At 44.0% G+C, this 23,420-nt stretch overlaps 1 protein-coding gene across 4 annotated transcripts in view; it reads right to left on the bottom strand.

Moving 5' to 3' along the window:
• The window catches only part of C9H10orf90 (chromosome 9 C10orf90 homolog), a 248,427-nt gene that overhangs the window by 12,207 nt on the left and 212,800 nt on the right, over positions 1–23,420 (bottom strand). For all 4 annotated transcript variants that reach the window (XM_023224352.2, XM_023224355.2, XM_023224354.2 and 1 more), the window contains one exon: positions 3,201–3,264. In XM_023224352.2, the coding sequence (XP_023080120.1) occupies positions 3,201–3,264 (64 nt within the window). The remainder of the gene's footprint in view (positions 1–3,200; positions 3,265–23,420) is intronic.

The raw sequence follows: 23,420 nt of genomic DNA, 5'->3' as shown, positions 1-23,420 counted from the left end.
CAAATAGAAGTAGTGGGAATTATAATACTGTAATAAAACACATGTAAGTGTGTGTGTTTTTACCTCTCAACCTACTGCACTTTGAATTAAGGGCCCAAGGGATCTTCCTCTGGACACTTCTTTCCTACTTTCTAACAGAAACTTCATGGACTGATGCCAATTAATATTTCATTATAAACCACTGACACAGTGGAGTCCCTGTAGCCTGAGCATTTAGATTGCTGTACACGTGGCACTCGGCTAAAACATCTTTCTCCGTGTTTGGAAGCCAGATACGATATAGGGAAGATATTCCACCATTAAAATGATAAGGACAATGTAGAAAAATGATGATGACTGTCTTTGCAGAAGACATCTTAGGTATTGGACACTAGGCTTGAATTGCTTGACATGAATTATTTCATGTCATATTCACTACAGTTGGAAGAGGCATATAGTGTCCCACTGTTATATAAATGAGAAACCCAAGCCCCAGTAAGATCAGGAGGTTTGTATCAGTCCCTTGGCTGGCTTGTGGTGGGCTGGGATTCGAACCTTGGTCTGTTTGACTCTTTCTACACAACCCTGTCACCCAACCATAATATGAAGCTACTCGTGAGATCCTGGAAATGCTTGTGCCTAGCACTCTGTAGGCATCAACATGGGTTGAATGAATGAATGAATGAAAAAATGAACACGTAATTGCCACATTTGGGAGTGATTCTAGGAAGGACTAGGAGAGAAAACTGTCAAGGAGTCAGTTAGAAAGTAAAGATGTCTCAAAGCTCTGCAGTGGGAATTTCCTCAGATCCATATAGACTGATCTTTCTGATACTGACCATCTCAATCACCTGGCAGAGTGGTTAATATTAGGAGTCAACTTGATTGGATTGAAGGATGCCCGGATGGTTGATAAAGTCTTGTTTCTGGGTGTGTCTGTGAGGGTGTTGCCAGAGGAGATTGGCATTTGAGTTGGTGCAGTAGAAGAGGAAGACCCACATTCAGTGTGAATGGGCACCATCTAATCAGCCACCAGCATGGCTGGAACAAAGCAGGAGGAAGAAGGCAGGATAACCTTGCTTGTTAGGTCTTCTGGCTTCCTTCTTTTTCCATGCTAGATGCTCCTCCTCTGGCCCCTCCTGCCCTTGGACATCAGACTCCAGATTCTTCAGCCTTTGGACTCTTGGGCTTGCACTAGCGGGCTCTTGGGCCTTCAGCCACAGACTGAAGCCTACACTTTTGGTTTCTCTGGTTTTGAGGCTTGTGGACTTGGACTGAGCCACTACTGGCTTCTCTCTTCCCCAGCGTGCATATTGTGGGACTTTGCCTTGTGATTGTGTGAGCCAATTCTCCCTAACAAACTCCCTTTTATATACATATATCCTATTAGTTCTATCCCGCTGGGGATAGAACCTCTGTTACTTCTGATTCAGTATTTTCTTAAAAGAACTTCCCAAATAAATCATGGTCCATCTATTCAATGGACCACTCTGCAGACTGTCAAAACTGACAAGGAAAATAATCTATCTATTCATCACAGAAGGGGTTCACAGACATAAAGTGAAAAAACAAGCTACCGAGAGATACTGTGTAGTATGAGTCCATTCATGGTTAAAAATCATATGACTATATACGCACAAATAAAAGTCTACTTTAAAGCAAAGAGAAAGGCCTGACAGGATACACAGGAGATATCACTGTGGGTGTCTGAGGAGCTGAGACTGGGACAGGGAAAGTGGGCTGGGAACAGGGAGGGGAACCCCTGGGCATGAGGGGACTTTAGCTTTATCTGCATTGTTTGCATTTTTAAAATAAAAATGTAATTTAACAATATAATTAATAGCAAACAATACAAAGAAAAGAAAGCTCCAGGTGATTCTGTGGGTGAGCCAGAGTCAGAGCCCACCCAAAGTATAATCCACAGAGCAGAGTGTAAACCCAGCTGCTAAATCCACCAGAGGAGACCAGCTGGGGGAAGCCAGTTACTCAACGTGCAACGTCACCTAGCTCACTTGTCCTCTTTGAGCCTCAGTTTCCTCTTCAGTAAAATGATAGGGCAATACTCTCTGACTACTCATGCTACTTTGAGATCTATTATTTTAATTGCTTAGTTTGCAAGGCTCCATAATGGTGGCTTAGGGTTTGGGGACGGGGAGGGGAGAATTTGGCTGAAATTTTTCTGTAAATTGAAAAGGGAATGGTTCTGGCATGAGGCATATGCAACTTTGCACTTCTGAAATAACAAGTCTTAAAGCCCAGTGGCCCTTTAAAAACCCCAATTAGAATGCTACGAATCAAGTCTTTAATGGGACAGTCTCCCTTTTCCTCGTTTTCACTTCCTTATTTACAAAGAGCCTTCCAATAAATGATCAAAGTTTCCTAATCACCATGGAAACAATATAATCATGGTAAAAGCAGAAATTGTATGCCTGAAGTGGGGAGAAAAGTATTCTTCCTATTTCAATGGTTTCTTTAAGTGCGCTATCAATTTGATTTAATTATTATAATTCCTCCCTGTGCTAGATACTTTATTATAAACTAATGACATTTTACTTGCATGAACTTGGCCAACGCTGCCGAGCTATTATATTTTGGTTAAGAGGCCAGATCTCAGAAAGAATGGCAGCCTTTGTGTGCACCACATTGGTGAGAATTAGTGGGAGTCTTGAACAGGCACCAGGCAAGCAGAATGAGGAGGATGTGCCGGCAGCATGGCCGCCAGCTCTGCTGGAGACAGAGCCCCAGGAAACCTAGCTCATGGCCCCTCTGAGGCTCTACTGGCTCTCATGTGCCATCTGCTTCCAAGGTTGGATCCTTTCCTTCAGTCCCTGCTACAGACCCTTAGGAGAAATAGCTTCTCTCCCCCTCATAAAATTACCTTCAAAGGTGCAGTGACAAATAGCTCCTGCCTAGAGTGACAATACGAATGTGCAGGAGTTCCAGCTCAGAGTCTGGGAATCTCTTAGAGACCAATTACTGGATTGGTTCAGAATCCAAGACCTACCACTTTCCTAAGGTTTTTCCAAGAGCAGTATTAACATTCAAAAGCACACTTCAACTACCATACTTATTTTAGCCGTTTTTTCAGGTCTGGAGCCAAAAAGACCTCAGACCTTAAACATGGGCCTACAAGCAGTGGTCCCATTGGAGGGCACCTGAAGCCTTCAAACCACCCCACTTGCCCCACCAACTTATTTGAACACCATACAATAGCCAGGTACCTCTTAGATCGCATATGCATCTCCTTCTCTGAAATGCACCGTTCTTTGGGTTTGAACAAGTTATCTGGAAAAATTAGAAAGAGAATTAAGTTCAGAAGGTATAGAATCTTGCACATTTCTAGAGAAACATTATGGTTAGTTCATAATCTGTTAATTGATCCTTATTCTAATCCATATCCTGAGTCTAAGCAGAACTCAGTAGAGACTGATACACCATAAGTGGTTGTATTGACAAAGGCCAACAACTGGGTTGGTCTTGACAATAGTTAAATAAGGACATGAAGTACAATGTTAGCATCTAACCTACTTTATGGAGAGCAACACCTTTGAATGCTTCCTTGTTGTGGGAAGTCAGGGACCCCGAACGGAGGGACTGGCTAGAGCCACAGTAGAGGAACATAAATTGTGAAGATATCATGGACATGTATCAGTTCCCAAATAATACTTTTATAATTTCTTATGCCTGTCTTTAATCTCTTAATCCTGTTATCTTCATAAGCTGAGGATGTACATCACCTCAAGACCACTGTGATAACTGTGTTAACTGTACAAAATGATTGTAAAACATGTGTGTTTGAACAATATGAAATCCAATCACCTTGAAAAAGAACAGAATAATAGCGATTTTTAGGGAACAAGGAAAGACAACCATAAGGTCTTACTGCCTGCAGGGTCAGGCAAAAACAGCCATATTTTTCTTCTTGCAGAGAGCCTATAAATGGACATCCAAGTAGGGAAGATATTGCTACATTCTTTTCCTAGCAAGGAATATTAATATTAATACCCTGGGGAAGGAATGCATTCCGGGGGGGAGGTCTATAAATGGCTGCTCTGGGAATGTCTGTCTTATGCAGTTGAGATAAGGACTGAGATATGCCCTGGTCTCCTGCAGTACCCTCAGGCTTACTAGGGTGGGGAAAAACTCCGCCCTGGTAAATTTGTGGTCAGACCGGTTGTCTGCTCTCGAACCCTGTTTTCTGTTGTTTAAACTGCTTATCAAGACAATACGTGCACCACTGAACATAGACCCTTATCAGTGGTTCTGTTTTTACCCTTTATCCTGTTCCCTCAGAAGCATGTGATCTTTGTTAGACCCTTATTAGTAGTTCTGCTTTTTGCCCTTTGAAGCATGTGATCTTGTACCTATTCCCTGTTCTTACACCCCCTCCCCTTTTAAAACCCTTAATGAAAACTTGCTGGTCTGAGACTCAGGCGGGCATCACGGTCCTACCGATATGTGATGTCACCCCCAGAGGCCCAGCTGTAAAATGCTTCTCTTTGTAATTTCTCAGCTGGCCAACACTTATGGAAAATAAAAGAACCTACATTGAAATATTGGGGGCGGGTTCCCCCAATACTTCCTTTAGCAACAGAGTCATGGTTTTCTGAGAAAAGTGCCAGAGTGTAAGGTCATTCCACCCATAGAAAAATCCCTATGCTAGGTCTGTGAGGCCTCTAAGGACAAGGAAATCCCCCACCTACCCCTAGGGCATTTTGCAAGAAAGAGGTGTCACTCTTGTCTTTAGCCCTGTCTCAGGGATGCTCAGCCTCTGCAAGATGAAGACCACCTTGTCCCCTTCCTAATGAGGGGAAAGGTAATGAACCACAACATAATAATCATGTATGCTCAGTATCCTTTAAGAAAGTATACAGTAGTTAAAAATCACTATGAGACTGGGATTTTTTCATTCTAAGTACATGTCACTAATCATAATGATGTTCACAGATGGCACACTTAAAAGTGGTGTGTGTTAAAAAAAAAAGTGTATATTCTTTTGCAAAAGTTGAAAAAGGACTGTTCCAATAACTCAAATTTCCATGAGACACTCGGCCGTGTAGATTAACAAAGGGTCTGGCATATGTAAATGCTTCTGGGGTGCTTGTTGCATGGAGGTGTGTTTGAGCAACTGCCATGTTTCCTAAAACACCTGGGCAGTAACCTGCTCATTCAGCAGAAGCAGACAGGCAACTTGGCCCCTTGCTGAGCATCAGAGTTGGAGTGGGCCTCCTGCCAGTGAAGTCCTGGGTCTGTTTCTATTCATCTCCTCCAACCCGGGCCTGTGCCTTTGCTCATCAATCCAGTGGAGCAACCAAATATTTCTCAGGCTTGAGAATAGACAGAATTTTCTAGAAATATCTAAGAAGGTAGGATAGAGCCAAGGAGCCTAAGAAATTTCTTCCTCTCTGGAGAAACACAACACGGCTACTGACTTACAATATGGAAAACAATACAGTGGCTGAGCTTGTCCCGTCTGGTTATTCAAACATGAAAAAGAATATGGCACCATCAGTTAACTTCAAAGACAAGACTCAAAGGAGAAACAAGAAAAAGAAATCAGAATATTTCCAACTAAGCGGCTGTATTGACAACTGACCAAAAACAGAGTTGATCTTGACAAATTAAATAAGGATGTGAAGTACAGTGTTAACACCTAACTTACTTTATGGAGAACAATGACTTTGAATGCTTCCTTTTAGCAACAGAACCATGGTCTTCTGGAGAGAAGTGCCAGGGTGCAAGGTCACCCCACCCATAGAAAAATCCCTACACTAGGTATGAGGCCTCTAAGGACAAGGAAATCTCCCAGCTTTCCCTAGAGCAATTTGCAAGAAGAAGCACTGAGAAAATAAAATCACCATGGAGACTGCAATGGGCCAAGATACCTCCCAGTACCCAGTGGTCCCTGCTCCAGGTCAGAGCCAAGGGTTGCAGAAACATACCAATGGCATTTCCAGGAAAAAAAGGAAATGTCAGCTTCAGTCAGTCAGGCCCTTGGGCAAGCAAATATGTGACTCTTGACATTCATTTATTCACTTAGGGAAAAGAAACCCTGTACAAAGAATTAGATTCAAGTCCAGCTTAGCAACCCTAATGGGCTACTCAAGAGTAGGGTGAGGCCAGGGTAGACAGATGGTGTCCTGAGGAGATTAAAAACATTACAAATACCATTTGTAAGATTTTGATCATCTTGGTTCAACTGTTTGTGGTCTACTCTGGAAAGTTAGATTTTTTTTTTTTTTTTCAGTTTGTTTCTTTAGAGCACCTGATACCACAATTAAGCTTTGGTTTGATTCCCAAGAGGAAACAAAAGCAAATGTGAGCTCTCTGACACCTCCAGTGTTGTGTTTCCTCAACTTGGCTCAGCCTGCTGTGCCATGCAGAACTTTTGATTCTGGGCCCAGCAGCCTATGTTAGGTGCAAAATAAGCAGGACTGTGTCCAAGGGGGCTACCCCTGCTGGTGACCTCAACCCACACCCCCAGGAAGTATTTGCAAGTTGATTGCTGCTGACTTGGAGTTTTCCTAATGGTTCCCAAGCTCATCTGATAAATAGCAGGGTCTTTCCTAACCTAGAGGAAAGAGACGTGAGGAAGTGGTTTGAAATAGAGCAAGTGCATTGCAAACAGCTCCCAACCTCACTTGAGTGAAAGGAACACAACTCACTGGAGAAGCTTTGGGCACGTTGAGAGAGGAAGTGGCTCGTGATTGCAGAAACTGTGTTTTGGGAGCCCTGACCAAGCGCTCCTCCATTTCCCATGAGACCAAACCAAAATTCATTTTTTAGATATGCCTTTCCCCTTCCTTCTACATTTAATGAGCAGTTATGTTGGTAGGGGATGCTCAGAAACAAAAATAACAGATAAGATCCTCCCTTCATGAGATTTCATTTGTTTCAGGAGAAGCTGGACAAGTCACAAACCAGCTAAAGTATCCGGTAAATGCTCTGGTGAAAATGAAATGCCACCATTTATCAAACGGGCACTGGAGAGGCAAGAAGTCCCTGCAGGGGAGGAGATCTTTAAACCAAGACCTGAATGACTACAAGAGTCAACTGTGGGAGGATCTGGGAGAAGGGCACAGTGAGCTTCTGCAGCAGGAACTGAAAGTGGGTCATTGTGACTGTGCGGGGAGAGAGTGTGCAGAGGTGAGAGCTAAGATTACTTTGGTTCTCCACCCAGGTGATGCCTTACAACTTCCTGGGGATTTGGCAAAGATTCCTGTGTGTTAGCATTGGAATCTCAACCAAATCTCCAGATGATTCCAATATGCCCTAGAATTGGAAACCACCCATGCTGGGCTTTGCAAACCTATTCAAGGAGCTTTGCAAGCCTGTTAAGGAGTTTGCCTCCAGAGTAAGAGAGATGGAGAGCTGTGTGGAGTTTTAAACATGAGATTTGATTTTTATTGCTAAAAGATGACCGCAGAGATGCAAAAATGGCAGCAGTGAGACAGGTCAGGCAATTGCAGCCAGGTGGGGAAAGATGGCAGCATGCAGGTAGCCATGGGACTGTTCTACCCTATACAGTTAGAAACGGAGTTGTAGGGGCCAGAAGAGATGAATCAAGGTGACTCCCAGGCTTTGGGTTTAAGCAACCCATTCATTTGACAATTGCTAAGTTTTTATCTCCTGGGTGCTAAGCGATAGGGACACAAAGATAAATAAAACTAAGAGCTCTGAGCCCAGGATGAGAATGAGGTAAATAAGGCCTTTAGATGCCAAGAGCAAAGTCTGCACAGGGTGAGGGGAGACCTCAGAAGGGAGTAGTCAGGTCCACCTGGGAAGACTCCGTAACAGGAGACAGCTGAGCTAGGTCATGAAGGGTGAGGGATGTTCCCCAATAGCCTGTGGTGGGTGGGGGTGGGTGAAATGGTGGCCCAGGGCCACATGGACCTGCTTGCAGCAAGAGATGAGTCATCCTTGATTCATCTCTCCTGGTCCCACAACTCAGTTTCTTCCTGTGCAGGGCAGAAGACTCCCATGGCTACCTGCACACTGCCATCTTCCCCGGCCTGGCGCAATTGCCTTCAGGACATGTACAGCATGACCCACAGGGATTTCACTTCATGGAATGGAAACCCATCCTGCATGAGCTTCTTTTGAAAAAAACAAAAAAAACAGAGAAGTCTTATCTATGAAATCACTCTTAATGGAAATTCTGCCTGTATAAAATTACAGTGGCAGGTGAGAACCATGTTCAGCCTGCTTATGGGTCTCTTACAGATTTTCCTTGAAGTTTCCTGTGTTCTAACTCACTGATATAGAGGGAAGAGACTGCAGTTGTGTTTACCTCGAATTATTCAAATAGAGGAGGGTTTTTCCCCCCAATAAAATTACTAAGGTAAACTGCCCATTTCTATATTTCTGGAAAATACTTTTTTCCCCAAAAAGTCTTGCATCTGCCTCATTATTGGATCCAAACTACAGTGTCTGTTGCTAATTTAATTTGGTAAGGCCAGACTTCCTCAAGCCCTTGCCTGTGTCAAAGTCAGCACACAACTAGGTACCAAGATTTGGGTGCTTCTGAGAACTACTCTGGTAAGGTCAAAGCCCAGACATCACATTAATCTCTATAAACACATGTGGGTGTTTATTGTAATCCTCATATCACCTGTGTGCACACACAGGCACACACACATACACAAGGACAAGTGGCCTCAGTATTCAGACAGTTGACGGTGTCACCAGAAGGCAGTAAAGATCACCCTGCCACCAGCATGATTGGTTGTTTGTGGGGCTGGGCTGTTTTTCCTGCCTGCAGAGCCCTTATCTACAGCTCTGGTTGCAAACTTCATTTTCCCCACTGAAGAGGTAATCTAAATGATAATCAAGTTCACACGATTTATTAGGACAATGCCCTCCAGCAGCCTCTTTTCTGAAGTTAGCCCGAGCACTTTGAAGGATGTTTTAGACATTTGCTTCCCCTATCTTAGAAACACCAAAACCAAGAGATACCTGTTGGAGAGAATTCAGCAGGGAGTCCACAAGCCAGCCTGGAGTATAGACGTCAAGTCTCTACCTCCCTGAATCTCATATTAAAGATTGGACCTTCACAAAAGAATGGAAATGGGTGTGTTTAAGGGAACCCCCAACAACTGTAAATTCTAAGATCACAAGGCTGTGCATTATGCAATTTCAAAGCCACTGGGTCTCTGCCACCGGCCGTTAGAGTAATTCCATCATGGTTCTCAGGGTTTAAATACAAGGTTCTCAGGGTTTGAACTTGTACATAACTTCTGTTCGACTCACCATGGTGGACCCTCTCATTTTCCTGATGTAGGCCATAGGAGAGTGGTCTACCCTGGACCAAATTAGCCCTCCAGAAATTAAACAGCACAGGTGACACCATATGAAGGTGAGTTAACGACTCATAGGTGGTTTGGCTCTGAAGTGCTCTCATGATAAAATTTGAGGCTGGATTCTCATTTTCTAAACATTATCCTGTTTCTAAAATCACTTCTAATCTTCTGTGGAATCCTGCTGCTGAACACATGGCAGGCAGCTTGTTTCAGAACCCTGTCAGGTGAGTGGAAGCCACATAAGAGGTTGATATTGATATGAAAGTGATGCCATGTGCCAATTATTGTCCAGACACATGAGAGAGCTGCTGATGTAACAATTTGGAAAGACAATAGGCTCTGAGAACTTTCTGGTGAAGGAACATAAAATTAAATGAAAAATAAGCCAGAGAGTCTCCAAAAAAAAATCGATTTCCTTCTGCATACTCAGTTTGAGAAGCAAGGTGTATAGGGCTTCCTGGTAAAGGAAGGGTAGATCATTCTCTTGCACACAGAGACTTATCCTTGAGTTTGAGCTCAGAATGGGGTCCCATCTTGGAGCTTCCACAGAAAGATAGGGTGCTATGGAGCTACTAGATGGATTTGATAAAGGGTCTGCACCCTTGGTGGGGAGGTGGTGAAGAGAATGTCCTCCTATGAACACTGGCAGCCCCAAGCCTCCCCAGATCTTCCATGGAGAGATCCCTGATGCAATATGGCAGATGAGGCCCAGGACCAGAGCTTTGCTTCCCCAGCTGGAGGATCCCAGACCCCCAAGTCAACCATGTCTATTAAAAACATTTTGGGAGAGAAATGGAATCTTGATGTACTCCCTGAGCCCATGTTGCTCTACCTCTGGGACCCAAGAGCACTATCCTCAGTCCCCTTCTCTTCCTGGCTCCTTAGGGGTCTTCTCCTATATGATTCTAGACGTGGTTTGCAGCTGTCTGCCTGGCCAACTGTCTCCGCAAGTGGCACGTGAACTCCTAGAGGACAGGGAAGTCTCTTCTCAGCCCCTAATATCCTTGCTTTTTCCCATTCGCACTCCATTCCTATGGCCAAAAGATATCCAGTGCTTAACATTTTTTTATTGGACTGGTTACTCCACAAGAGATCCAGTAATAGACAAAGGGTTCCCCATAAAAGCACAGAAACTGCTAAGGAAGGCTGGTACACATCACCTCCTAATTCAGGTTGCCTGTGGTGCCAAAGACCCACAGAACAACAAGCTCTACCTGTGCAAATTCAGTTTGCCCCAATGTTGACAGGATCAGAGACTCTCAAACTAACCATATTCTTACTAAAGACCAGAAACTTACAACATGAATCCCAGTGGAGGACTCCTGTCAGTTGCCCAAAACATGCATTTCCTCCCAGGGGAGCTCAGCAGTGGCTAACAAAGTGATACAGACTATTTTCTGCAATGAGCACACTGTTGAAGTTGAAAGGAAATCAGCTGAAAGATGGGCAACTACACCCAGTCTCTAGGATTTAGTGATTCAAATTCTTAATGACCTCACCAAACACAACAGGAAATTCAGTTTCTTTTTACAAAAAAAAAAAAAAAAGAGCATTAGAAAATTAAACATCATACTTTTATGATGTATATGTGATGATATCTTTGGCTTGCCTGGGCCTCCATAAACTGATAAAGCTTTCTCATGTATAAGTCTAAAAACGTGGGGTCACCTTAGGCCTTTGCTTGGTGCTATGTGCTTTGGGACAAACTACTTATGCTAAGATTTGGTTCCTCTGCACCCATTGTGCAGAATCATTTTTTAAAAACTTTTCTTTTTTGAGCCAGGGTCTCACTGTTGCCCAGGGTGGAGTGCAGTGGCATAATCATGGCTTACTGCAGCCTCGACCTCCCAGGCTCAAGTGATCCTCCCACTTCAGCCTCCCCTGAATAACAGAGTTTTTGTTATTGTTGTTGTTGTTGTTGTTATTTTTATTTTGTATTTTGTAGAGATGGGGTCTCACTTTGTTGTCCAGGATGGTCTTAAATTCCTGGCCTCAGCTGTCCTCCCACCTCAGCCTTCCAAAATGCTGGTAATTATAGGTATGAGCCACTGTGCTGGGAGTGGTCCATATGAAGGTGCTCTATTAACTGTGAAGAAGCTAATGGCAATGCCAACGACCACTATTCCCCCAGCGTCCCTGTCTCTACTGGGCACCTATCCCCCAAATTCATGTTTTGATTCATCCTTACAGCAACCCACTCAAGCTAGTCTTTACAGGGGTTTTGTGGGTAGGTAAATTACCTCTATTCTCAAAGTAAGTAGACAAGAGACCTGAGAGTTGAGTACTGATGGAACCAGTGGGATTTTTATTCTCCAAAAAAGATATAAGGTTGAAGTTCTCAAATGAGGGATTGTATTTTCACATAAATGTCAACATCTGTGTGGCTTCTAGTTACCTTCCAGTCCCTGAACCAGCTGCATCAACATCACCTGGAGCTTCGTTACAAATGCAAATACTTGGTCCCTATGTCAGGTCATCGAAATCAGAAATTCCATGGCTAGGCCAGTGGTCTGTGGCTTTAGCAGTTTTCTGGGTGATTCTGAAGCCTGCCTGGGTTTGAGGACCACTGTTACCTTGGTAGAATGTAGTAAGAGTGAGAAGGAAAAAAGCCAAGTCCCTACATGGGTTTGGAGGCTTTGAGGAATTATTGCCAGATAAAATAAAGACTGCTCAGCTAAATTTGCATTTCAGATCCACAACAAATATTTTTTAGCATAAATATGGGACATACAATATTTGGGACACACTTATACTAAAAAAAGCTTCATTATTTATGTGAAACGCAAATTTAACTGGGCATCCTATATTTTCATTAGATAAATCTGGGAACCCTACTCCGAATGTTTACAGAACCTCTCCATACCATGGCAACAAACAGGCCCCCAGCTGCAGGGTCCCTGAAGCCATAGTCTGAAGTAGCTGGATGTGAAGGCAATGCTGTGGAAGGCCAGACTGTGCCCTTGTTATGCAGTTAGTTCTCTGGCAGTTTATTGCTTCTTGCAGCTATTCTCTCATATAATTGGTATGGATGAGACTTCCCCTTGATCTTGTTTTCTGTGGTTATTTCATATTGTGACATCTGTGAAGACTTTCTAATGGGAATGTGACTGACTCCACTTTTTCCAGAGGACTTTGTGCTGGGCACCAGCATGGTGGCATTGTTACAGATGCTGGGGCACACACACAGAGACAGCTCCAGGCAGGGTGCATTGTTAGGCAAGCTTCCAGTGAGGCAAAGCTAGCTACAAATGGAAATCTGCACCAAAACCTACTGCCCAGAGGAACCCCAGGACCCTCAGCCGCCACTTCCTGGAATTGCTTGACATAAAGGATGCAGGTAATGAGGGTAAGACCACTTTCTCACAGTGCCAGATTTCTATGGAAAATGGCAAATTGAAACTCCAGTTGGGGTTTCATTGGCAAAGCATTGTAGATTCCTAAAGTGATGTTTCCAAAGCAGACTATCGAGAATTAGATAAAAACATTTCAAGGTCCAAAAAATAATTAGGAAAAATAGGATTAAACAAATTTAAGCCAAAAAAAACCCTTTTTTTTTCTGTAGGATTTATCAGTGCTTTAAACATACACTGAGCATTACACACTTCTAAAATAATACAGTATACAACAAATAACATATTTTTCAAGGGAATCTGAAGGATCTGGTTCTCCTCTGGAATGTATTGTGGTTAGTATTTGGCTAGAGGAAACCGAGAAGAAAAATGAGATCAACTATAGGATATTAACAGCTATAACTAGTTCTCAGTTTTCAAAATTATTTGTACCTGTTACATAGAATTTAATCTGTGTGTGTATATGTATACACGTGTATGTGTATGATGTATGTGTGTGTGTATCTGGCATACACAATCAGGCCACATGGCATCTCTTGAAAGTATGTGTGTGTGCCATTACCAACATGGCAGTGGGGGTGCCAATGCCTGGGAACCTATACAACTGCTGCCCCAGACCCTGGAGCTGTGTTCCCTCCATATGTACCCATGCCCCAGACCCTGGTTTCATGGCCACTCCATTGGTACCATACACCATACACCAGTGTCAACATCACCATGAGTGCACCTAACAGCCAGACCCAGATCAAGAGAAATCCCCTTGGCCACGACATTCCTGGTGGTAGAAAAAGCTATCAGGAGGATCCCAGCAGCCTTTGCCATTGAAGACCCTAAGAACCCTTGCTGCTGCTGTAGACAACCACAGCCTTGGCCACTGAGGACATCTGCAATATTGGCAATTGTCAACCTCAGCTGACAGCTATGCCACCGGACCCACACTAGAGCTAGAACTGCCACACTCCACCCAGTGTTCTTGCACTCACCTGAAAAGGATGACTTTTTTTCCCCCAATGAAACCAGTACTTAAAACCTAGAAGAGGTTACTGCTCCATCAAATGTGCAGACATCATTGTAAGGCAAAAAGAAACAGAAAAACAACAACAAGCAAGCATAATGCCAACAAATAATGTGATAATTGTCCAGTAACTGACCCCAAAGAAATGGAACTCTATGCATCATCTGACAAAGAATTCAAAATAATTGTTTTAAGGAATTTCATCCAACTATAAGAGAACCCAGAAAAAAAAAAATGACATCAGGAAAACAACACATGAATAAAATGAGAAGTTTAACAGAGAGATTGCAATAATTAAAAAGAACCAGATAGAAATTCTGAAACTGAGGGATATAATGAATGAAATTTAAAAAGGCAATAAAAGGCATTAACAGACAAATTAAGCAGAAGAAAGAGCCTGTGAATTCAAAGACAGGTTATTTAAAAATATCTAGTCAAAGACAAAAGAATGAAAATGAATGAAGAAAGCTTATGGGATTTATAGAACAGCATCAAAAGAGCTCACTTTTGCATTACAGAAGTTTAAGAAGGGCCGAGCAAAATACAGCGGTAGAGGAAGCAGAGGAAAGGCCCTTGGAGCTCTCTGGGTCCCCAAGCAGGCCATTCCTGCCAGGCATCACAGGAATCCTTTGGGAGGGCAGCCAGAGGTTCAGGGAAAAGGCCACAAGGCGAAGGAAACCTCCAGCTGAACTCTGTAACAATTTGAACCTGTCAAGAAGCCTCCTGGCCGGAACTCAGGGGAAGGTATGAATCTTGCATGCAGACTCCACAGGTAGGGGAAGAACTAAAGCCTTTTTCTTTCACAGCTGGGAGAAAGGTAGCTTGGGACACTTCTTAGCCCTGCTTGCCCACTGCCTGGAAACAGACTTGGTGCTATTATGGAGTGCAACCAGCCCTTTGGATTGCGTGGGAGCTGGGGGAGACCTGTGACTGCCGGCTTTCCCCTACTTCCCCCACAACCTGCATGACTCAGCAGAGGGAGCCATAATCCTCCTAGGTAAGTAACTCCACTGACCTGGGAACCTCACCCCCTATCCCCCACAGCAGCCACAGCAAGACCTGCCAAAGAAGAGCCAGAGCTCAGACACGTCTAGCTCTGCCCCAACCTGGTGGTCCTTCCCTACCCACGCTGGTGTCAAACACAAAGGGCACATACTCTTGGAAGTTCTAGGGCCCTGCCCACTGCCGGTTCCTCTCCATACTACCACAGCTGATGCTCTCTAGAAAGTGCCACACCTCCCAGCAGGAGGCCAAACAGCACAAAAATAGAGCATTAAACCACCAAAGTTAAGAACCCTCACAGAGTCCATTTCATTCCCCTGCCACCTTCACTGAAACAGGTGCTGGTATCCATGGCTGAGAGACCCATAGATGGTTAACATCACAGGACTCTGTGCAGACAACCCCCAGTACCAGCCTAGAGCCTGGTAGACCTGCTGGGTGGCTGGACCCAGAAGAGAGAAAACAATCACTACAGCTCAGTTCTCAGGAAGCCACATCCATAGGAAAAGGGGAAGAGTGCTACATCAAGGGAACACCCTGTGGGACAGAAAAATCTGAACAACAGCCTTCAGCCCTAGACCTTCCCTCTGACAGAGCCTACCCAAATGAGAAGGAACTCTGGTAATATGACAAAACATATGAGGCTCTTTAACACCCCCCAAAAATCACACTAGCTCACCAGCAATGGATCCAAACCAAGAAGAAATACCTGATTTATCCAAAAAAGAATTCAGGAGGTTAGTTATTAGGTTAATCAGGGAGGCACCAGAGAAAAGTGGAGCCCAATGTAAGGAAACCCAAAAAACGATATAAGAAGTGAAGGGAGAAATATTCAAGGAAATAGACAGCATAAAGAAAAACAATCAACACTTCAGGAAACAGCGAACACACTTATAGAAATGCAAAATGCTCTGGAAAGTCTCAGCAATAGAATTGAACAAGTAGAAAAAAGAAATTCAGAACTTGGAGACAAGGTCATTTAATTAACCCAACCCAACAAAGACAAAAAAATAAGAATAAAAAAATATAAACAAAGCCTCCAAGAAGTCTAGAATTATGTTAAACGACTAAAACTAAGAATAATCAGCATTCCTGAGGAAGAAGAGAAATCTAAAAGTTTGGAAAACATATTGGGGGAATAATTGAGGAAAACTTCCCTGGCCTTGCTAGAGGCCCTAGACATCCAAGTGCAAGAAGCACAAAGAACTCCTGGGAAATTCATCTCAAAAAGCTCATAGCCTAGGCACATTGTCATCAGGTTATCTGAAGTTAAGATGAAGGAAAGAATCTTAAGAGCTCTAAGACAAAGGCACCAGGTAACCTATAAAGGAAAATTTATCAGATTAATAGCAGATTTCTCAGCAGAAACTCTACAGCCTAGAAAGGATTGGGGCCCTATCTTCAGCCTCCTCAAATAAAACAATTATCAGCCAAGAATTTTGTATCCAGTGAAACTAAGCATTATATATGAATTTGCCACTACCAAGCCACCACTACAAGAACTCTAAAAGGAGCTCTAAATCATGAAACAAATCCTGGAAACACATAAAAACGGAACCTCTTTAAAGCATAAATGTCACAGGATCTATAAAACAAAAATACAATTTAAAAAGCAAAACCAAAAAAAACCAAAAAGCAAGGTACATAGGCAACAAACAGCATGATGAATAAAATGGTACCTTCCATCTCAATACTAATATTAAATGTAAATAGCCTAAATGCTGCACTTAAAAGATACAGAACTATAGAATGGATAAGAATTCACCAGCCAACCATCTGCTGCCTTAAAGAAACTCTCCTAACACATAAGGACTCACATAAACTTCAAGTAAAGAGGTAGAAAAAGGCATTTCATGCAAATGGACACCAAAAGCAAGCAGGAGTAGCTATTCTTACATCAGACAAAACAAACTTTAAAGCAACAGCAGTTAAAAAAGACAAAGAGGGATATTACATGATGATAAAAGGCCTTATCCAATTTTAGGAAAATATCACAATCCTAAACATATATACATCTAACACTGGAACTCCCAAATTTACAAAACAATTACTAATAGACCTAAGAAATGAGATAGACGGCAACACAACAATAGTGGGGAACTTCAATATTCCACTGACAGCATTAGACAGGTCATCAAGACAGAAAGTCAACAAAGAAACATTTTCTTGGATAAAGAAAATGTAATGTGTGTGTTATGTGTGTGTGTGTGTGTATTATTGTCCTTCACAGACACTGTGAGGTGTTGTGTTTTTTTAAGATGCTTGGGAAGAAAATATCAATTTATGCCTATTGATTGGTCTTTTGATATATATATCTCTCTCTCCATATGTGTGTACATATATATCACATATATGTATAATGTATATATACATATGTGTTTATATGTACACAATTTCTCATAGTCTATTGATATACACACACACATACAATGGAATACTATACAGCATTAAAGAAGAGGGAAATCCTGTCACCTGCAACACCAGAGATGAACCTGGGAGACATTATGCTAAGTGAAATAAACCAGGAACAGAAAGACAAATACTGTATGATCTTACTTATATGTGAAATCTAAAAATATCAAATTCATAGAAGCGGAGAGTAGAATGTTGGTTACTAGGCGTTAGCAGGGGAGAATCCGGAAGATGTTGGTCAAAGGGTACAAAGTTTCAGCTAAACTGTAGGAGTAAATTCTGGATACCTATTGTAGAGCGTGATGACTATAGTTAATAATAAAGCTTTTTTATATGTGAAAATTACTGGGAGTAGTATTAATAGATCTTAAATGTTCTCACCAAAAGTATGCAAGGTGATGGATATGTTGCCTGCATTTAATCATTTCACAATATGTACATATATCAAAACGTCGTGTCATTCACCATAAATACATACAACTTTTATTTGTCAATTAAATCTTAAAGTTGAAACAAAATGTGGGTGTATGGTTTTTTTAATGACAAGTTTAAACTCCTCATTTAAAGGGATTTTAACAATGACTCGAATCACAACCTCACCGTAAAACAGCTACATCCAGTACAAGTCTGATCGTGTAACTTCGCCGTTTGCTCCAATTCCAAGTTTTCCCAGCATTTTTTAGAGAACCATAAAATATGGTGATTTAGAGATTATTAATAAACTTTATGCTTGTTGCCAAGTAGATTTATATCTGTAGTGTCACTGCAAGGTTTATTACTTAGCTGCTTTGTGGAATATAAAGGGAAATCACTTGTAAAATAAAATCAAGGCAATTGGGAAATATAACTCCTCATAAAGTCATTTTCCTTATCATTCAGAAACTCAGTGTTTTTACCTTACATTATTTTAATTGGAAGTACAATTGTCCTTTAAATCCACTTCCAATCAATAGACAGAAATTGATCTTTTCTTCCTAAGCATCTTAACAAAAACATACAACCTCACAATGTCTGTGAAGGACGATAATAAAAGTGTACAAGTGAATGTCTTTGAATTGGGGAAACAGTCTTTTCAGTAATTCATGCTTCCTGTTTTCTTTGTAGACTGATAAAGTAAAAATTTATTTTTATCTGATAAGCCCATTTAAAAATTCTCTTGTGAGTAATATCGGGAGAACTAGCCCCTAATATTTATTTAAAGGCTGTATGGAGAATGAGAGCCTTGAGATCAGACCAGGCAACAGGAAGGATGGTGTGGCCTGTGCTAAGTGAGCAAATCTTTATTACTGAGATACCGTCCACCGCTGTCTCCTATCTGCTGGGTCGTATCTTTGGCTAGATGCTCTAGGAGTCCAAATTAATTTTAATACTTGCTCCAACCAAGAATCATCAGGGAAAGAAGATTTGTTGGAGAAGGAATTCTGCCGTGCCTTCCAGAGAATTCCGTTCCTCTACCGGTGCATGATTTGAATGGCTCTGACTTGGCTCACCTTGGGAAGTGTGGATAATGCAATTCGGATGAATTCTGTCTGTTGTGTTAGATGCAGCAGGGCCTCTCGCGGTGATTTGGTGTGAAGTATGCCCACCAGCTCTTACAATCTAGAAGGTTTTCCACCACAACCACACAACCTTAAGCCAAAGTGAAGAAGGGAAGAAGGCAGGTGATCTAGAGGGATGCAAGAACACCAGGATGCCAAGAGTGTTCAAATGGGAGTGAGAGGAAAGGAGAGGGAGTGAAGGGCAGAAAGACAGGATGGGAGTCAGGAGGGCTTTGTGGAAGAAGGGGATGTTCCTGAAGGGTTTTCTACACATTCGAAAGTTAAGGGGACAAACTGAGAGAGCCATGGAGGAGGACCCTGACAGGTGTCCTCAGAGGAGGAAATGAGCTGAGAACAGAAGGGGGCAACATGGGCTGAGTTTGAGCACTCTCAGGCTGAGTTAACTGTAGTTGAGTACAGGCAGCAACAGTAATTCATAGCAAAGCACTCAGCTGAGAGATGAAAGCCACCAGAGCCCAGCTCAGGTGTTACAGGAAGCACAGGAAAGGGTCTGCGGATAAGGGTTGAATAAAAAGGCTGGACTTGAGAGGGGCTTGCAAGGTTAGGCAGGATTTTATAGCACAGAGAGGAGGAGTGACAGACAGGCTTCTCTCCGGCGGTTTGGGAACCCTGATCATGAATGTTTTGTGAAGGAGTGAAGGAAGGACAAGAAGTGAGACCAACTGGCAAGGATAAGAGTGGGCAGGGTCAGGCTGAGAGGGGTCTGGGTTTTGGGGTGAGGGATGGAATCCAGGGGTGAGGGATGGAATCCAGGGAGGCTCTGAAGCTGGGCCCCCAGCCTGGAAGGAGATAGCCAGGTCCAGTTTGATGAGCTCCAGTGGGCACAGGATACAGGCACAATTGTGTCAACAGGGCATGGTGAAGACTGCCAGTGACTGAGCACCTGTAATCTGCAGATATGGTACCCCCTATGAACACAGGGACTGTATCCTTATTGCCTGCAGTGGCTCTGCCCCCTACCACCTGCAGGGGATATACCCCTATGACCTGCGGGGGCTGTACCCATATGACTTGCAGGAGATGTAGCCCTATGACTTGCAAAGACTGCACCCCTATGATCTGTAGGAGTTGTACCCCTACTGCCTTCAGGGCCTGTACCCCCTATGACCTACAAATGCTGAAACCCCTATTGCCTGCAGGGGCTATACCCTCTACAACTTGCAGGAACTCTGTTCCTATGACCTGCAGAGGTTGTACCTTGACTACCTACAAGCGCTGTACCTTCTACAATCTGCAAAGGCTGTGCCCTTTGCACAGGCTGACCCCATACTGCCTGTAAGCTATGGTTTACCCCTACTGTCTATAGGAGCTGTACCCCTACTGCCTGTAGGGACTGTGCGCCCTATGACCTGCAGATGCTATACCCCCTACTGCCTGCAGAGGCTGTGTCCCCTACCTGCAGGGGCTGTACCCCTCCCACCTGCGGGGACTGTACCCCCTAATACTTGCAGGCACTGTCCCCACCATAATCTGCAGGGGCTGTGCCTGATGCTTCACACTTATTTTCAGCCTATCCTGCTCTGGATTCCCCCGTAAGGCGGAGCAATGACAAGTTCTGGAACACACTAATTCCCAGGTTATGGCTGGCCTTTGAACACGACCCAATCCACTTGGGACCCCAGGAGCTGCGTGGTGATGATGGAGAAGCCTTGCTTATCACTTCCAGGCAACTCTGGTGAATTGCACAGGTAGAGCCCTGACTTGGGGAGGAGAGAGGCCCTTGGGTTGGAGTGTTCCTAATGTCAGAGACTTGAAAGCAAAGGCCAGCTCTCCTGCCACCTTCCCTTGGCGTCTGTGGGTGTCAGCCTCCGTCCTCCACATCTCACAATCACCACCTCCCACTGATCCCTCTACCTGAGAACCTCTGGCATCCACCACCTTCCTCATCCCACTGCCCTGCCCAGGCCCCACCCTCATCATGTCGTACCTGAAGCTACACTACCAGTTCCCAGCCCTGCTTTTGACCTCAGAATAAGGTTACACTTAGCCACATCTACAGTTCATCTTTCCTTGGGCTCCTCTTTGGCCCCTTCACCTTCCTGCCCATCCCCATTTTACCATCCAATCATAGCTAAACTGCATATCCTCAGCCTCCTTTCTTCACCGTGTGTTCCCCTCCTCACCCACCCTGCCCCATTGGCATGGTTCTCCCCCAAGTCGGGAACCTTCTTCCCCAGGGTGGGAGCAAGGCTACCATCTATGAGATTCCACAACAACCTCAGCAAACCCCTTTCATGGCACTGTGAGAATCCTATGAGCATTGCCTCTTCACCCGCCTGCTTCCCCACAAGGTGGGCAGACTAGGGACGGTGCCTAGCACTGTGTGGGTTCTCAAACAAGGTATGCTGAAGAGATGGACAAAGAAGTTCCTTCTGTCACTGCTAGAGCCATGGGAAGGTGGCCCAGGTAGCTCCCAGGTGAGGAGAGAGACTTCTGCATTGTATTTATTGGCTTCGAGAGTTCAAACCACAGGTGACAAGATAGTCAAGACAGGCTATGGACTGTAGCTAGGACCTTGACAGTGCTACTTCCTGGTCCCTCTAGAGTCCCCAGTTGTTCATGAAAATTTTCTTGCCTCCAAACAAGGAGCCCTAACCCTAATTAACACTCACCCACATGCAGCACTCTTCCCCTGGCCTCAAAGGTGCTCAGAATTCACTAGCTACCATAAAGTACAGCTGGTTCCCTGGTTCTCACCATAGTCATCCCCTACAAGTCCAGGGACTGGCTTCTCTGGCATTGTCAGCTGCTGAGGCTCCCACCTGAAGCTTTCATGTTCTGCTCCTGAGACAAGACTGCCTGACAAGCCCCGATCAGAGGCAGCTACCCCAGCACCAAAAGCAAATAGGAGTCTTCTTTTTAGCAGACGCCTTGACGCTGTAGCCAGAGCTCGTTCACGCATATGATTTATTAACTAATTTAGCATGTAAGAAAAACATCTGCATTTTACTTTTATCATCTTGCCAGCAGACAGGCTGAAGACAAGATGTGTGCTGCAGACTTGTTTAATAGGGCCTTAAACATTTCTTCTCACTTGACCGAGCTTGTATGAGGCTCTGGTTTCAGAGGTTGTCTGATTTCACTGACCTAACACAAACAAACCCAAAAGTAAAGCTCTCATCAACACATAAATACCACAGGGATAGTCAGGGTGGCCATAAAACCCATGTTGGCCAAGTCCCACTTTGAGAGCATGCTGGTTGCCAGGACTGTCTTGGAATTTGGGGAGTAAAAGGTATTCAGTTAGTTAACATTCTGAACTGAGCCTGGTTACCTTTTATTATATACAATTTTAAGATTTTCATTTAAAGGAATGTGAACTTGTAAGGATATTTGTTTTGGGCAAACACCAGTTGGATGATATAACGAGTATAATGGTGTCTCCCCAACAAAAAGATAATGTTTAAGTCCTAATCCCCCATAACTCTGAATGTGACTTCTTTAGAAATAGGGTCTTTGCAGAGGTAATCGAGTTAAAATGAGGTCTGACTGGATGAGGGTAGCCCTAATCCAAAGACTGTCGTCTTTATGAGGAAAGGAAATTTGAACATAGAGACACAGACGCAGGGAAGACGGCTATGTGGAGACAGAGGCAGAGACTATAGTGCTGTATCTACAAACCAAGGAACACTGAGGACTGCAGGAAGCCGCCAGGAGCAGAGAGCGAGGCTGGACACGGGATTGCCCACTGAGCCTCTACAAAGTAACCAACCCTGTGGAAACCTTGATTTTGACTTCTGGCCTCCAGAACTACAAAAAAATGTTTCTGGGCTTGTTTTTTTTGTTGTTGTTTTTGTTTTTGTTTTTTTTGTTTTTGTATTTTCCTTTTTCTGAGACACCGTCTTGCACTCTGTTGCCCAGGCTGGAGTGAAGTGGTGCGATCACGGCTCACTGTAGCCATGACCCAGCCAGGCTCAGGTGATCCTCACACCTCAGCCTCCCAAGTAGCTGGGACTACAGGCATGCACTTTCATGCCTGGCCAATTTTTGTACTTTTTGTAGAGACAGGATTTCTCCATGTTGCCAGGCTGGTCTTGAACTCCTGGGCTCAAGGGATCCACCCACCTCGGCCTCCCAAACTGCTGGGATTACAGGCGTGAGCCACTGCGCCCTGCCGGGTTCTGTTCTTTTAAGCCTTGTGTTTGGTGATTTCTCACAGCAGCCCTAGGAAACCAGTACAGATGGCCAAGGCCACATTGCCTCTGGCACTTGGGGTGACGGTGTCCCAGACCACTTGTGGCTGGTAGAATGGCACAGCCGGGAGGTGCTGGCCCAGGAGAGGAGAAGCCCAGCGCGGCACCACACTAAACAGATTCCCTAAGGTCTCTGGGTCTCTGTTTCTTCCCACACAAAGTGAAGGGACCTGACTGAAAAGGAAGCCAACAGCGCCATTCTGTGTGTGTACCTGAGTCTTGAGCTCTAAAGTAGCGTCATTCTATATTTGCTGACCACAAATTTAGTAGCCTAACCATGCTCTCAAGTAGCATCTTCAGAACTATCGAGGCTGAGTGGCCCACACAGCCTGGGCACCAACACTCAACACTGCCCAGGGCCAGTGTAGGCACTGAAGGCCCCAGAGGTCTCCTGGTGCTGGCTGTGGTTCTCACAACAACTTGAGAAGTCTGTGCCTGAACCCAGTTTTCTCTTTATTGGGCCAGAGATGAAACAGCCTCCTGGAAACTGTATCCCCATTGAACCTATATCTGCCAATGGACTTACAGCACTGGTTAGAGACATGTTTTCCCATGGGGAGCTCTTTGCATACCCCCTTTTGTTAGTATACTAGAAATTGTCATGCGGAGGG

This window comes from Piliocolobus tephrosceles, chromosome 9, assembly GCF_002776525.5.
Source record: "Piliocolobus tephrosceles isolate RC106 chromosome 9, ASM277652v3, whole genome shotgun sequence".
In the NCBI taxonomy this organism is placed as follows: Eukaryota; Metazoa; Chordata; class Mammalia; order Primates; family Cercopithecidae; genus Piliocolobus; species Piliocolobus tephrosceles.
Note: the sequence above shows the minus strand (reverse complement) of the source record. Positions and strands in the feature narration are given on the sequence as shown.